The sequence below is a fragment of the Chinchilla lanigera genome, unplaced genomic scaffold (genome assembly GCF_000276665.1).
Source record: "Chinchilla lanigera isolate Chin_1 unplaced genomic scaffold, ChiLan1.0 scaffold00120, whole genome shotgun sequence".
NCBI classification, from domain to species: Eukaryota; Metazoa; Chordata; class Mammalia; order Rodentia; family Chinchillidae; genus Chinchilla; species Chinchilla lanigera.
In genome coordinates this window covers 177,034-193,926 of record NW_004955521.1, presented here as the reverse complement: position 1 = coordinate 193,926, position 16,893 = coordinate 177,034, and the positions used below count along the sequence as shown (strand labels likewise).

The 16,893-nt window shown below is 38.3% G+C and overlaps 1 protein-coding gene across 2 annotated transcripts; it reads left to right on the top strand.

The window, feature by feature from the left end:
• Lox (lysyl oxidase) lies at positions 1-15,637 on the top strand (the record flags this gene model as incomplete). Of its 2 annotated transcripts, XM_005409287.2 has the most annotated exon segments (7): positions 1-212; positions 624-732; positions 2,180-2,317; positions 2,868-3,024; positions 7,561-7,656; positions 8,016-8,131; positions 12,079-15,637. In XM_005409287.2, coding segments are annotated over 7 exon segments (835 nt in total), but the record flags the coding sequence as incomplete, so codon positions are not given.
• Between the last annotated feature and the right edge of the window lie 1,256 nt (positions 15,638-16,893).

Genomic DNA, 16,893 nt, shown 5'->3' with positions numbered 1-16,893 from the left:
GGGGAACCGCACGGCGGCGGGCCCGCTCGCGTCCCCGGAGCCCCGCAGCCCGCAGCCGCCTCGCCACGTGGACCGCATGGTGGGCGACGACCCGTACAACCCCTACAAGTACGCCGACGACAACCCCTACTACAATTACTACGACACGTACGAGCGGCCGCGGCCGGCGGGCAGGCACCGCCCGGGCTACGGCACCAGCTACTTCCAGTACGGTGAGCCGACCCGGCCGGCCGCGCACCCCGACCCATCGCACCCCGACACGCCCAGCCCCGCACCCAGACCCTCCGCACCTCGACCTCCCCGGCCCCGCACTCCGACCCTCCGGCACCCCGACTCGCTCGGCCCCGCACCCCGACCCTCCGCACCCTGACCCGCCCGGCTTCTCCGCACCCCGACCCTCTGCAGCCTGCGAACCGCTCTGGACCAGGTGCCCACCGTGCGCCTGGCCGTCCGCTTCCTTTAAGCCTTGTTCCGCATCTGGGGTGTCCCTAGTTCTCGCCGGGGGCGGGGTGTCCCTCACCACTCGGGTCCCAGTGGAAGAAGGGGGTCAGCAGGGGGTCCCGCGGGCGGGGGTCGGGGCCGCGAGTGGGCTCACCGCCGCTCTTGTCCCCGCTGTCGCCTAGGTCTCCCGGACCTGGTACCCGACCCCTACTACATCCAGGCGTCCACCTACGTGCAGAAGATGGCCATGTACAACCTGCGCTGCGCCGCGGAGGAGAACTGCCTGGCCAGGTGCGTGCGGCCCCGCCCCGCCCCGGCCCCGGGTGCTGCCCGCTCTGTCCAGCGCGGACCAGTGTGGCTGGGAGCGGACAGGACGCCGGGGCAGGCCCCCGTGAGCTCTGCTTCAAACTGAGGCCCAAAGTTGGGAAGCAGAGCAAATCCTTCTCCTGGAGACTGGGAGTCTCTGAATCTTTTTCCAAGATTCTTAAACTTTAGAGCCAACGTTCTATAAAACAACTGCCCAGGAATGTAGAAAAAATGTAATGGAAGAGCTTGTTAATACTCTCCTAAAAGACCTGGGGCACACTGCCACTGTGGCACTTCTTTCTGTACAAGCTGCTTTCTTCTTTGTTTTAGGCCGTGATTAACTGGTTGTTTTGGCATTACTTCAGCTGAAGTAAGGTCAGAAACAATCACTTTGTTTTTGTATCAGTCCTAACATAAAATAGCTATTCTGGAATTGGGGTTCCGTGAGTTTGCTGCGGGAAACCAGCAGATGGAGCAAAAGATGTTTTGATCATTGCCACAAATATATTAATATGTACAATAATCATCTGTAATATTCAAACGTTCACAGAAAGTGTAGTAGTAGGAACACATATTATTTACGTTTCTTCCACGCTGACCCTCTGATTATTAGGTTAAGGAGAGAAGGAATTCAAACTCACTTTCATTCTTGAGTTCAGCTTCATTCACACCACTGTAGTAGTATGAGTTCTGTTTCACTCACTCCTTATAGTTTTGTTTTGTTTTTTGTCTTTTTTTTTTGAGACAGGGTCTCACTGTGTAGTTCAGGCTGGCCTTGAACTCATTTTGTAGCCCAGGCTGGCCTCGAACTCGAAGTGATCCTCCTGCCTCAGCCTCCCAAGCTCTGGGATTATAGGCATGTACCACGATGCCAGGCTCCCCGATGGTGTTATTAATGACTTTGTTTTGAAGATAGCTAAGTTACAAAACTATTTAAGTATGGGCATGTTCTTTTAGAGTCAGTTCCTCATTTTACATCTTAATTATCTGTTTAAGAAGAACTATTTTATTAAACTCAAAGTTCTTAATAAGTATCCATGGATCATTTTCTATTTGGGCCAATTTTCACCTCAGTTTTGCTCGTTAATATGGTCCGTCATGAATTGGCTTTTTTAGATAGTTTGTTTCTTACGTATATTTTTTAGTGTGAAATTTTATTGTTTTTATTTTGAAATTCTGTGAATTTTCATTGTTGTCATTAACTCGCATATTCACCAAAATGTTCTGGTGTAACTGAGTGCTGGTTACTCCAGGGCCATTCTAGAAGCTTGGAATTCAGCAAGAGATAAAATAAACCCCCAGGCCTCTTAAAACTAAGCATCTAGTTGGGAAGGGGATGTTGCTGCTATAGTATGGAGATGTTTTGTTTGTAGATTTGTCTTTAGTTAATATCCTGTGAATACAGTAATGTTTCTCTTTCTCAAAATCACAGTTCTGCATACAGGGCAGATGTGAGAGATTATGATTACAGGGTGCTGTTAAGATTTCCCCAGCGAGTGAAAAACCAAGGAACGTCTGACTTCTTACCCAGCCGCCCAAGATACTCCTGGGAGTGGCACAGTTGTCACCAGTAAGTGCCTGGCTTGCTGAATATTTCTCAGTTGTTCTTTCATTTTCCAGGTAGTCATTGATATGGTAAATGAAAGGGGAAATGAATTTTTCTATGTTATTGGATAAAATCAAAGGAATCATCTTTAAGATAATCCATCCGTGGGCCGGGGATATAGCTCAGTTTCATAGCCCCTGCCTGGCAAGTGTGAAATCCTGAGTTTGATTTCTAGTACCAAAAAAAGATACTCTGTCAGTTACTAAATCCCTTATTTTTGAAGCAGAAACTCTTAAGTCCAGCTTACTGAGCAGACACAGCTGTTGACTTCAATAAAATTTATTTCTGTAAACTACAGGTAGGATTTCTATAAATATCTATTACAGACAAAAGTAATCTACAGTTAATTAGCATCCAAAAAAACTTAGCATGAATCTCTTAAAGAAGATAAACTTGACCTCAGTATTAGAGTGGACACAAATTTGTGAGGCGCCACGGAAGGCGCTTGCTATTCTGATGGCTCTCTTTGTCTGTAACTGACCACTTGCCATCTGTTTGTTGTTGGGGACATCAGACATTACCACAGCATGGACGAGTTCAGTCACTATGACCTGCTGGATGCCAACACACAGAGCAGAGTAGCCGAAGGTCACAAAGCAAGTTTCTGTCTCGAGGACACGTCGTGTGACTATGGCTATTACAGGCGATTTGCATGTACTGCACACACACAGGTAAGATGATGCCCCAAAATTGGGGACCCCTGGGTTTTAGAGATAAAACAAAGTAGCACACTCTTTCTTTTCCTCTCACCTCTTTTTTAATTGCTTGATTTTGGGATTACCTTAGCAAGATGAAGAATAATTGGGAAAAGGCAAGTGATGACGTAATGATTCAGATTACTTTTAAAAGTATTTCCAGCTATTCAAAAGTATTTCCTTGGCCCTGACTCACAGTCACAGTCACAGAAGGGCAGTATGTATCTTTGTTATTTTCCATAACAAAAAGCAGAAATTTGATGTCTGAAAATTTATGAATGACTTATCTGTACTCTGTATTTTTATTGGGTATAAATAACTGTAGAAAATAGACTTCTTTTCTCAGCCACTGAGCTATTCTTTTCCACATTATGCTTAGAAAGAGTATTAGTTGATGTTAGCAAAATGAAAGGAAATAAACTGCTTAAAAGACTTTTTAAAATTGTCTCTTTTTAATAATGCAAACCAGAACAAGGACACATTTCTTTCTCCACACATATATATTTAAACCTACAGTATAATTGATGGCAGATATCTTTGGATGAATTTTTTTATAATAGCACTTAACTAAAGTTTGATGTCTTATAATTGGAAAATATGTGTGAGTTAAAAGTCATGTCACTATTTCCATATGAAACTCTAACTTGTAGAAGGACATTATAATTTACTCCAGCCCAAATCTTGGCCAGAGGTAGAGAGTGTGCATAACTGAGAGCACAAAGGCATTGGCAGCTGGCATCTTGGGAAGGAAATTTCAGGGTTGTGGCAGAAGCTTTTTGGTGACCTAAATATTAACATTACTTCTTTCTCTTAGTTTAGACCACCATAGCAATTGGATAGGGAAAAGGTTAAATTTGATATGTGGGGAGGGTATGCTTATTATTTAAGCAAAAGGAAGTGCAGCCTCCCCCACATGTTGCACATGTGTCCACACAGAGATTCACTTTTATGCCAGATCTCGAAGTGCCATTGTACTGTGTGTGCAAGGGACCTGGAGTTTATTATGCTGCTCAGGAAAATTGCACTCAGACACTCCCTGTAAGCTGATGTGATTGAATCTGGGTTATAGGCACTTGCAGCACTTCTTGTTCCCCTATTTTGTGGATAACCCCACTTCATTTTATATTGTAACACTTTTTATTCATTAGACCATTGAACGTGGACTTCATTTAAAGAAAAATTTTTTACAAACATCATATTTTTTATTTTTTTATTTTAAAAATAAAAGAATGAAAACATATTAACAAACAGCCAACCATTTACAAAGTAGCACAAGAACAGTACCAGCAACACTGAACTACATACAAGGTGACAGGGAATTAATAATGGTTGTTGTATTACATATTGATAACTTCAAAGTAGTTACTCAAGAAAACAAATACAGACATGCAAGATTGATCAAATAATTAATCACTAACTGTTCCTTTCAATAAAGTGGTATAAGTCAGTAGTACAACTCATGGAACCCCAATTCCAGAATAGCTATTTCATGTTAGGACTGATACAAAAACAAAGTGATTGTTTCTGACCTTACTTCAGCTGAAGTAATGCCAAAACAACCAGTTAATCACGGCCTAAAACAAAGAAGAAAGCAGCTTGTACAGAAAGAAGTGCCACAGTGGCAGTGTGCCCCAGGTCTTTTAGGAGAGTATTAACAAGCTCTTCCATTACATTTTTTCTACATTCCTGGGCAGTTGTTTTATAGAACGTTGGCTCTAAAGTTTAAGAATCTTGGAAAAAGATCTATCTATCTATCTATCTATCTATCTATATATATATATACACACACACACACAAATTTTCCCCTTCTTTCTTTTCTCTTTTCCCTCATCCCAGTTGCTCTGTACTTTTGAGCAGTTTCCTTTCATTTCACAATGTCTATCATACCTCCTACTTTTTATTCACTCTTTCAGGTTCTTGCACTAACTAGTGAGACAATACGCTGCTTACACATGGAAGTCTCATTTATTTCACTTATGAGTATTGTCTCTAGTTGTAACCATTTACCTATAAAAGCCTCGAGTTTATCTTTCTTTATAGCTGAGTAATATTCCATAATATAAAAATGCCACAATTTTTTTATCAATTCCTCAGTACATGGACATTTGTGTTGCTTCCACGATTTACCTATTACAAATTGTGCTGCTGTGAACATGGGTGCACATATATTGCTGTGATATGATGTTTTCAGATCTTCTGGGAAAATACCTAGAAGGGGAATAGCTGGGTAGAATGGGACCTCTAAATCTAGTTTGCTGAGGAATCTCCAAACTGATTTCCACAGTGGTTTCACCAGTCTGCATTCCCACCAGCAGTGGAGAAGGGTTCCTATTTCTCCACAGCCTCGCCAGCATTTGTTATTGGTTGATTTCTTAATGTTAGCCATTCTTACTGGGATGAGATGAAATCTCAGTGTTGACAAACCCATCATATTGACTTGGGTTATTTTTATTATAATCCTTTTTGAATGTATGCAAGCATAAAATTGGGTATAGATAGCTTCTTTATATTTATACTTTTATGTGGTTTCTGTTTTCAGGCCACAAGTATACATATTGAGTATATGTGAAAACTAAAAATAGTTACTTAGTTACATTAGCATCATTAATCTTACATCACAGTTATTTTTTGCTAAAACCAAATAGCTGACATAGATAGCCTGGGATAATGTTCTATATTTAATCTTTTTTTATGTTTTGGCTTTGGATACATGAAATGCCTATTTGCTTAATGGTCTTAGTAATTCTGGTTTTATATTTGTCAGTTCAAATAACCAAAACTAAATTCTACCAGCTGAGTAATTCTGTATTGACAATTTCAACATTTTTATATTTATTTATCACTTTTGGAGACAGGGTCTGGCTGTGGGCCCCCGGTGGTCCTGACCTCCTGCGCTCAAGTGGCTCTCCCATTTCAGCCTCTGGAGTAGCGAGGCTGTAGGCATCTACCACCACCTACGAATTACTGCAGTGTTTTATAAAGTACTTTTGTTTACTTGAAAGTAGAACTATTTAAACCTGTCTGAAACAGTCATCTAATCCAAGGACTCTTTTGCAAGACTGTGAATGTAGTAGTAGTAGCTGAGACTTACTAAGTACGTATGATGTGCCAGAATTATTTGCTGGAATTAAAAATTCTGCATTATGCATTTATTGCTGTGTTGTTTATGTATTTAATGACATATGGGCTGAGGGAGGAATCCAGGCCATAGCAATGCAGTACAGTTTCCACTGTTTTGGTGCAAGTGCTTTTGAGTTTGGCCTGTTGGTGCTATCATTTGCTAATAACAGCACAGTTCTCCCCACACTTTAACCAAAGGTGGCTGCAGCCAAATCAGCATTAGTAAAGCATGCTAAGATGATTTTGCTATATCTTTGGTGACCAAGGTGATCTCAAGCACCAGTTTTGGGTACTGACCAAGGTGATCTTAAGCACCAGTTTTGGGTGTTGAAATTAAATGATCATATTGAATATGAACAACAGTTAAAACTTCTTGTGAAGAACTAATAGAAATAAAAATATACGTACAGACAGCAACTGGAGAGAACTTTTCCTGACTAACTTTCTTGAAAATAAGGACTATACCTTAATGGTGTTTTTTTCCTCCCGCCTATACAAGACACTCATTTACTTGGAGATGGGAATATTTTAGTAAATGAGAGATGTCACATTCATCAGTTTAGGCATATATCCACCCCTTGACCTGAACAAAAATATCCAGGCATTACGTGAAAAAGTGTACAGTGTGGTGGTTAAAAACAGGTGCTCTGGACCCTATCTCATCTTGAAATCAGCTCAGTCACTCACCAGCCATATATGCTTAGGTAGTTATTTGACATAGTGTGCTCAGTTTCCTCAGCTATAAAATAGAGATAATGACATCTGCCTCGTGTACTTGTGAGAACTGAGTGTACATATGTAATGTGTTTGAAATAGTTTCTGACATGTTGTAACACTTAATAAACATTAGCTGTTCAAAGATGCAACACAGCCTCTACCTTGAGGGACTTCTCATCTGTAGTTGGGTATAATAGTATATAGTCTATTATAATGTAGCATAGAAATGGATAAGTAGTATAAATCTGTAAATCTAGTGTAAAAATAATCACTGCATTCACAGTACGAGAACCTAATTTTTAAAAGGGGAAAATTGGAGACAGTAAATAAGATACCTGAACTAAATTAATTACTAAATGACCTATCACTGGATCAATAATATTCTAAACTTTTGGTGGAGGTCTGTTTTGTCCCTTAAGATTATCTTTATCACTAGTGATTTATGATACTTTAAGACACAAGGTATGCTACTACTTATTTTAGTTCTGTATCTTTTTTAGTTAGAGGTGCTTTAAAGCTGAATAATTTATACTTTTCAAGGGAGAGGAAATATAAGTATAATTTTATTCAAGCTCTTGTAAGTACTAACATAATTTAATTTTCAAATAATAGCATATTCTTTAGCATAGTCTGACCATATCCCAAAGTTTTAAACATTTTGTTTCTTTGTTTTAGGGGTTGAGTCCTGGATGTTACGATACCTATGCAGCAGACATCGATTGCCAGTGGATTGACATTACAGATGTACAACCTGGAAACTACATTCTCAAGGTAGAAATCTTTAAAAATATGTGTGATTATTTAATTGCAAATCTATAGGGCCCCTTCTTGGGATTCAAAGGTTAAATAATCTTGTTCTGAGAGCAATTGTGTATCCATCACAATAATTTCTAAGTAAACCAAATATATGAAAATGTTTTTATTTTAAGTAATTTCAGGGAAAATTGCAGTTTCCTTCTATAATGTCTCCAGACAGAGTTTAACCACTTGCTTAACTTATACTCTCATCCCTGCCTGATTTAGCTAAATCTCTTGTTAATAATTCCCTTGTGGCAGCCCTGTGGAAATAGAAAATACCCAGTGTACCCTATGGTGAAACCTTTAACACAGAAGCTGTTTATACTGCTCAGGTCAGTGTCAATCCCAGCTACCTGGTTCCTGAATCAGACTACAGCAACAACGTTGTGCGCTGTGACATTCGGTACACAGGACACCATGCATATGCCTCAGGCTGCACAATTTCACCGTAAGTTTATTTGTCTAGATAAGTACTTTTCTTTATAAAGAATTTTAGTTCATAGACAGGCATTATACATGATATGTAGCTTCCATGTAAATAAGCCAAAGGTAGAAATTCCTCTATAGAATCTGTACTATCAAAAAGCTGATCTTTTTGCTTTTAAATAATGCTAGAGGAAAGAGGATATACCAAGGCTTTAATTATCCTAAAGCTTAGTTCTCAAGATAAGGCACATACACAGAATGCAGTGTTTACCCAGAAAGCTGTGTGGCAGCCAGTGTGTCAAACTGCTCAATGTGCAGTGTGGGTGAGCTTGTAGGAATTCAGCAGTTGGCTTTCTGGTCTCTTCCCCACCCTCCCTGAAGGAGCACTGAAGAAATTCTTGGAGCTCTTTAAACCACATTTTGAAAATCAGTCTTTAAAGTAGCTAAAGATGGAAGATCTGTTGTGTAGAAATGCAGATTTCATGTATTTGACTTCTAGACCACAGGTACTGGGGAAACATCCTAAAAAAGGGGTATGTAGAAATTCCTTCAAATTTTCCTAATCCTGAAACACTTTTCTGCATGAAATCTTAGAAGGAATTCCATAAATATTAATCAGAAGGTACTTTGATAAAAATAACGAATGAAAGTTGGGCAGGTTTGCTGCACACCCATCTGTCCCGACTCATCCCACAAGTGCTGCCTGCTCTGTTGCTGCTGCGTAATAGATAGTGACTCTGCACTCCTCCTGAGTGACACCTGTGCAAAAATGAGAAGACCATTAGAATGTTACTGAGTATAGATCAGCTGTGCTTTGATGTTGGAGAGGCACTGATGCCTCTGGGTTACACAAAAAGTATAGCAGAGCTACCAAAGAAGTCAGTCAATGGAAACATATTTCATACAAAAACTGGAGTAGGCATTTTCCACACCTGAACATGCAGCTTGGGGTTTCCCAGGTCTACTTAAATCTGGCTGTGTAGGTCTTGCCCCCTCCTGGGTTCCTAGCCATGCGGAAAGTGGAGCTCAGCCAGAGTGTGCTCCATCCACACTATCATGTGCTGGGGCTGGGGCTGGGGCTGGGGCTGCATTCACCTCCTAGAAGGTCCCTTTTTCCTCTTCACGTAAAGAGCATAGCCTGTGCCTTATAACTATCATCACATCATTCAAGACACACGAAGCCCATAACAACAAAGGGATAACTCTGAAAAATATAATCAGATACGTTTTTCTGGACATGCTCATGACACAAAAGCTGGCCAGTTCTATGGCCACAGAGTATAGGGTGGGGTGGAATCTAGCCAAAGCCCTCAGAAGGTCGGTGTGGTACAATCTAAAACAATTAACATCTTCACTAATTTTTCTTCATCTCCATAATTCCATAATTTATTCACTCATTATCTATTCATCTATTCACTTGCTCTCACTTTTGCTGTATGTTTGTTAAGGTCCTAAACTGGAGAGGAATTCAGATTTGTTACTCCTAGCCCCACACTATTTCCTGTAGTTTTTTTTTACAATAATCCCTGTTGATTATTTATTAGTCTGTTTGCTAAACTTTGTCTCCTGCTGCACCCCACAGTGCCTGGGATTTAGCTTCTGCTCTAACACTGCATAACGGTTGCCAGGTGCAGGCCTGCCACCTGGCCACTGCCAGCTCACCAGTTACTTCATAGGTAGCTCACTCTGTCCCTTAAGGAATTTAGGATAGAATGGAGGAGTGATAGAAATCAAAATCAAAACCCAGTGGGGTTAGAAGGACTTCTGCGACAATAACTTTAGTGACTCAAATCTGACTACTGACATCGCACTAGGAACCGGTCTTGAGAGGTGACTCTTGTTACACAGAACGGGTCTTAATTTTGAGTAGAACCTAATAAACTGGATATTTCAGATATTCAGAATAAAAGGATTGTGATATTACTCCAACAAGATTGTGACTCTACAAGAGGGATTCCTGCTGCGGCCACTTATGTAGAGTTGATTACTTTTAATTTACCAGTTATCACTGACTGCAACTAAACTGCAAGGCTGGTCAAGATGAAATTTTAATAAGTAATTGGATCAGATAAAAATATGAAGAGAAATTGTAGTTAGTGATTCTCAAGTATAAGATCATTTGTATCCTGTGAGTAGGAAATAATGAGAAAAAAAAGTGCAAAGCCCTTGACCTGAGAAAAAGGAGAAAAATAAAAAGCAAAGCAAAACAAAACTCTCATCTTAAGGAGAAGGTTGCCTTGCTTTTCATCTCGTCTCCCTTGCTAGAATTCAGATGAGGGAGCAGTTTCTCTGGGTTGAGATTCATGAGTGACTTTAAGATAGGACTTGAATCAGCCTTGAATGCTGAGGACAGTGCTGTGGAATAGTAAGGAAGGGCGTAGCACCAGGAACCAATGTCATGGACAGTGACAAATGGGAAGGAATTGCATGGCATGCTTGCAAATCTTTCTTTTCTGGTTTGGCTGAGCATAAGTTTCGTGGAGTTGATAGGTGGGCAAAAAGGATAGAAACTATCAGCTGAGACCAGATCATAGGGAGCATTAAAGAGCAAACTAAGAAGTTTGAACTTTGTCCTGAAGGCTGTGGGGAGTCTTTGAAGATTTTTGAGCAGAGGGTATGACTTGTCTTGAGGCTATGTGTATGTGATTCCCAAGCAGACTGTCTTTTATTTGTCTTGTCTTTTCTATTCTTTTATTCCCCCTCCTCCCTTCCCTCTCTTTCTCACTCATTCCTTCCTCTCTAATGACTTAGTGCTCCTATCGCTCTACTGACACATATTCTCAGTCTTCTGGTTTTTTTTTTTTTTTTTTTTTTTCCTCTGGTACCGGGAACCAAACTCACGACCTTGCGCTTGCCAGGCAGGTGCTTTTTGCCACTGAGCTAAAACCCCAGTCCCCTTCTGGTTGTTTTTGAGGCCAACCAGATATCTGAGAGCATTTCACTGATATGCAGAAACCACCCAGTAAGTAGGTGTGCACCGTTGATACATCCTCTCTTCTTCATTTTCCTCACTGTAAACAAAATGTATGGACCAGGTGAATCTGAAGTCCCTTTCAATTCTAAAAATTCTCTCATTAAGTTTCTTCTCCCAGAACTAGTTCTTTTAGAAATTTATAGTTTATGATTAGACTTAAGCACATTCTTATTTCCTTACTTGAGGATCTGTGATCAAAATTTAAACACAACAATATTTGATTGTCTTGGCCCAGTCTATATCTGAAACCATACAGGAGAAGGGCTGATGCAAGATACAGAGGCTGTTCCTCTCCTCGGCCTCATAGTGGATATGCCACATTTCTTCTGTACTGTCTTAGTTATTTTTCTCATTGCCGAGACAAAATACACAAATTCCAAAGTTTAAAGGGAGAAAGGTTTATTTAGCTCACAGTTTGTGGAGGTTTCAGTCCAGAATTGTCCGCGTCCAAGGCAAAGTGGCACATGGCAGAGGGGCAACTATTCCTGGCAGTGGAAGATACCAAACACACTGGTGAGGGGCACAAGCCTCTTTCTGTCCATTATATTGTATGCAGGATACCTGCCCTAGGGCAGGTATAGCACTCACACCCTTATTCCCAGCATTGGACCATAAATCAATCACAAACTGTAGAAGCCCTCCCCCATGACTGCATGAGGCTTTGGAGGGACATCTAGAGACAAACCATAATATTTGGAATGAACTCATTTGGTTGAGGTGCTGGTCTCATCAGTCCTGCTTCACTTTTGATCACTTCCAAAGTTTTGCCTTTGACTCTAAATGTGAAGACTAAGACATTAGTCATATGTTTTCTGCTATTAACATAGTTGCATTCATCAAATTATTTATGAATAGTAATTTCACCAGGGGATTATTCCTCAGGTGGAGGGAAATTGCTACATAAAAATTTTTTAAAGGTTGACTTCAAATTTATCTACTGTACTTATTCATAATGTTGGGTTAATAACTTGTCATATTTTGTTTTCTTAATCTAGGTATTAGAAAGCAAGTCCAGCTTCCAGTGGATAAATCAGTACCTGGTGTTCTGAAGTGAGAAACAAATAGATTAGCTTCAGTAGGATTAACATATTTTGAAAAAGAGAACAGAAAACAAGAAAGGAGTTTTTGTTTGGACTCACAACAAAGCACATAACTGGATTCTGAATAATTAAATCAACACTATTTGGGAAGTTTTTAGTATTTATTCACATTACTTTGTGAATTAACACAGTGTCTCAGTTCTGTAGTTACATACTTGGTTCTTTCAAAGAAATGCAAACTTCATATGCTTCTTTTGAAATTATAGTATAAAAGGAAAATAATATTTTAATGAATGAGCCAAAATTACTTTGAACTGATTATTTTCTAAAGTATTGAGACTTCTGTGAAACATAATAATGATGTGCTTATATGTGTCTTAGTGTAAATTAATTTAGAAATGATGCTCCTACTGTTTAAATAGATACGGACACATTTGGTGCTGTGGAAAGAACAAACGTATTACTGTTGTTGTCAAAAAATATTATTTAGCAAAGAAATGGCAATACATGTATTCAGATAGTTATATCCTTATGTAAAAATCATGTTTACATTTTCTAAATTAGTAGATAACTTTCTGTCAAGTGCACAGTTTCATTTTCACTTGAGACAACTTTTGTTTGGAATTAATTAGGTAATTGAGCTGTCCAGTTCCTGTCTGATATTTTTCGATGCTCCCCTCTACTCTTACTTTTTCTATGCATACAGACATTTCAAGTGATATTCTTAAAATTATCATTCTGGGAACTGACATAAGTGGACAACTTTGTAACTGGGAAGTCATTCTGGGACCAGTATCATACATCCAAAAATAATACACATTTAAGCATATAGAAGTGTTAGCCAAAAGTAAAATTTCCTTGATGACATAAAAATCATACAAAAAAATCACCAAAACCACACTGTCTCTCAAATACTTAAAAGAAAATGAAAAACATATCAGGATCTTCAATTCTCCTATATTTTTAACTGTTTAGCTATTATAAAGACACAAAAATTTTTCAGTTATCCACAATAGATGACAACAGTACCTGTAGAACACAGGAATATCATTCTAGGATATTCAGGAATTGGTCATACATGTTTTTGTGTGTGCGTGTATGTCTGACATATAGTCCACATTAGCAAGGTACATACTAGCAAGCATTGCATACTTGGGTTGGTAAATAAAAGAGAAGAAAGTACCTTCTGTAAAACCAAGGACTACAGTCCAGATTGAGACAGCTGTGATTCTGTTTTAAACTGTGAAACTATGTGCAACAGAATTTGGAAAATCTTTTTCTTAAATTCAAAGATGCAGAAAGAAATCAAATTAGACTCTTAATTTAGTGGTGCTTAGGCAGGTGTTTTCCTACATTTAACAAGTATTAAAATTTCAAGCAAAGTATTTGCAGTGTCAGAACATACTAGGTAAAATTTTAAAAAGGAGTTGGTTATACGTCCTGTCGTATATGTCACAGATTTGTAAAGTCAACACCAACTACTAATACTTTTGCACTTACTGGGTATATAGCATGATAAAAGGGACAAGAGATGGTCAAGAAATAGTCATTGGGGTGGGTGGGATGATACACGTGGTCCTTACCTGCCCACGCACACCAATAAATACAGGTGGAACTTTCACTGAGCTGAGGTCTGAGCTGTGGGATACCTTGTTTGCCTGAAGTGGCTTTTAGTTTAAGATTGTAGAATGACTCTTTCAAATTGTAATCTTTTCTAATAGAGGTATTTTAATATACTTGCTTAAGTAAAACTACTGTCAGTATTAATACTGTGCCAGACTGGCGTCTCCAGATTTAACATCTATTGTCTCATGAAGATTTTTAACCCTGCTTCAAAAACTAGCCAATAACAAGACCTTTGGATACATGAGAGGAACACGTCTGTAGAAATCTCAATTAGATCTTTTATCTGTTTATCCATCAGTCATCATCTGAGGACCTAATATAAGCCAGGCGCTCACATGCTAGGCATTGGCACCCACAGAACATTGTCTCTACCCTCATAAGTATGACAGATGTAATTATTACCCATTAGGTTCATCTTATTTTACTCTAACAACTAAAAGTACATGTCCATACAAGTTCAACTGTAACCACTATTATTTTTCATGGCCATTTTTAATTTATAAAAAGAAAAGTTAATAATTATATGCACATATGTATTTCTAATAATTAAAGAGTTCAAATCCCTACAATGTCTGTTTATTAAATATAACATTTAATATTTGTTTATTTTGCAAAATACGTTTTTCAATTAGGAAGCTAAAGGTTCTTGTTTATTCCTTTTGTGAATATTCCTCCCCTGCCCATCATTCCAAACACTTACAAAGAACTCCTCAGTGTTTGTTTAACATTCAGTAGTTTCACTAGTGACCTTGAGCTGTCCAATTCCTGTCTGATGTTTGTTGATGCTCACCTCTGGTCTTACTTGAACCTTAAGAGGTCTTTTCCTTTGAATAAATATCAAAACTCACATAATGATTAGCTGGCGAGGATCATCAATTCATAACAAAAAGAGCACAATCTCGTCTCACCAAGCTAAGGGTGTAGAAACAACACGACACTGAGCACTGAGGAGAGGCAGCTTTTACCCAACAGGGGCTGGGAACCATGGAAAACACAACTTCGTGAGCTCACCACCTGCCACGTCAGCAGTTTTACAATTACTCAGCCCACAGCCCAGCTTAAAGACATCGTGGCCTTTGAGACTCGTCGGTCTCCCAACAGAGCCATGACATAAGTGAGTGTGCAACTTGCCTATTTCTAGAAATCTTTATATTTTTATATGATAACTTTATTTACAATTTCTGTGTAATTATTCACTAGGAATTATTTGTAATTAACAATTTTTGCTCTTTGAAATCTCATGAGAAAGTCACATTTATAAACATCCCAGATGGTCAAAGTTTAGAGGAAACACAGTTTACCAAGATTTTCCTGATACCAAAAGATAATTTTTAGAAGACTGAAATTCTGGTCATGAGATATTTTGTTTCTAAGAAATTTACTTTAAAACTAACAGTACATTAAAAGATTAGAAGTACCTTTTTCTATAATTTTTTAATTTATATTCACAACTGATATATTTCATCTACAAATTAAGTTTCACTCCTGGTACCCAAAGTTCTGGCTCACTTCTGAATGCAAAGCATTGCATTCATTCTTTGAGCTAAAATGGTGCTGAATTATTTCAACTTGAATGTAAAATGCATTAAGTGTTAGCTCACAGGACATAAACATATATTTAACATAAAACTGCTTGCTATAAACTCAGTGACATGTCATTTGGTAGTATAATGTTTTTAAGGCAATTTTAGTTTCTCCCAATTTTTCTGTAATCCTATTTGTAAAATGTGTAACTCTTTTGAAGAGCTTTTATTTTAAATGCCTAGACACTGGCTTTATTCTCTGCATTCTCATATTCTTTTATTTTTATTCATACTCTTTTATTATATGACATATTATAATTGCAAGATTATGTAAAAATGCCTTGAATAAATGATTTTCAAGTGTCTATAGTGGTCATTTGTTTTTACATATAAATAAATGATGTAAATTTTCATTTTCAGTTAAAACATTAAATCCATATATATGGTTGGCGGTCTGACTTAATTTCCTTTTGTGTTAACAAACTGTTTAATAAGAACATGATTTGGAGCTTATCTAGGATGAATAAAAATCTAGCTGATACTTTAGATACCATCATTCGTGAATCACACATATATAGGAATGAATCATAACTTGTCACTATTACTAGCTACTTCTGAGTACACAGACCAATGAAAAAATAATGATGCTATCATCAGCATTTACAAAGAATGCATACACTTAAAGGCTGCAAGTTAATTGTATAAAAAGAAACATTGCTATCATAGTAATTCTTATTTATAGTTGTACCAGATTAGCCTGAATGCTGGTTACCATGAAAGCAAACAGGTACCAAACTATGAAAATAATTAAGTGATTGTACAAAAACAATTCACCGGTAAAGAGCCCCCTCAGCTAAAACAAAATGTAGGCTGTGGCTGAAAATTTGTAGGTATGACTTGTAGAACATCAGTGCTACTTGATAGCACTAATTTCTGGCTTTCCTTGCCCGCTCAAGGCAGAATATCTGACTATCCTTTGTTACTAATGCAAAAAGATGATTTCTTTTGTCTCATAGTTGTTGAATGTTTCAAGCAGGGATCCTTTTTAGCTTGTTAACCAGAGATAGATAGTCAGATCTTACCTTCCTGTCAGAAAGTTTGTCTGCTTTTGTGTTCCTCAATTATCTATATGGTACTTCTAATCCCTGCTATAGATATTAGAGAATTAACAGGTTGAATAAGTCACTTTCATCATAGAGATTTTCAGCTTAAATTTAAATAAAGCATTTGTACTCCTTTCATTGGAATGAATAAAATAGCACTTATACACTATTGGAAAATATTGAGTTCCTAAAACGTGGAGCTGCCTTTCTATATCGGTGGAGGATTTTTTTCAGGCTCTTCCTTGGATATCTAACTGTAGATGGACACTCAAATCTCTTATACAAAATGGCACAGTACTTGCGTCTAACTTATACCATTTTGTATACTTGTATACTCTAGATAACTTACACAAGCATACCTTGTTTTGTGCCTCCTATTATTGCCCTTCACAGACAAGGCATTTTTTACAAATTGGAAGTTTATGGTGACCCTGCATTGAACATGTCTGTTAGCGCCATTTTTCCAACATTTATGTATTTTGTGTCTCTAAATTGAGTGACATATTGGTAATTCTCAC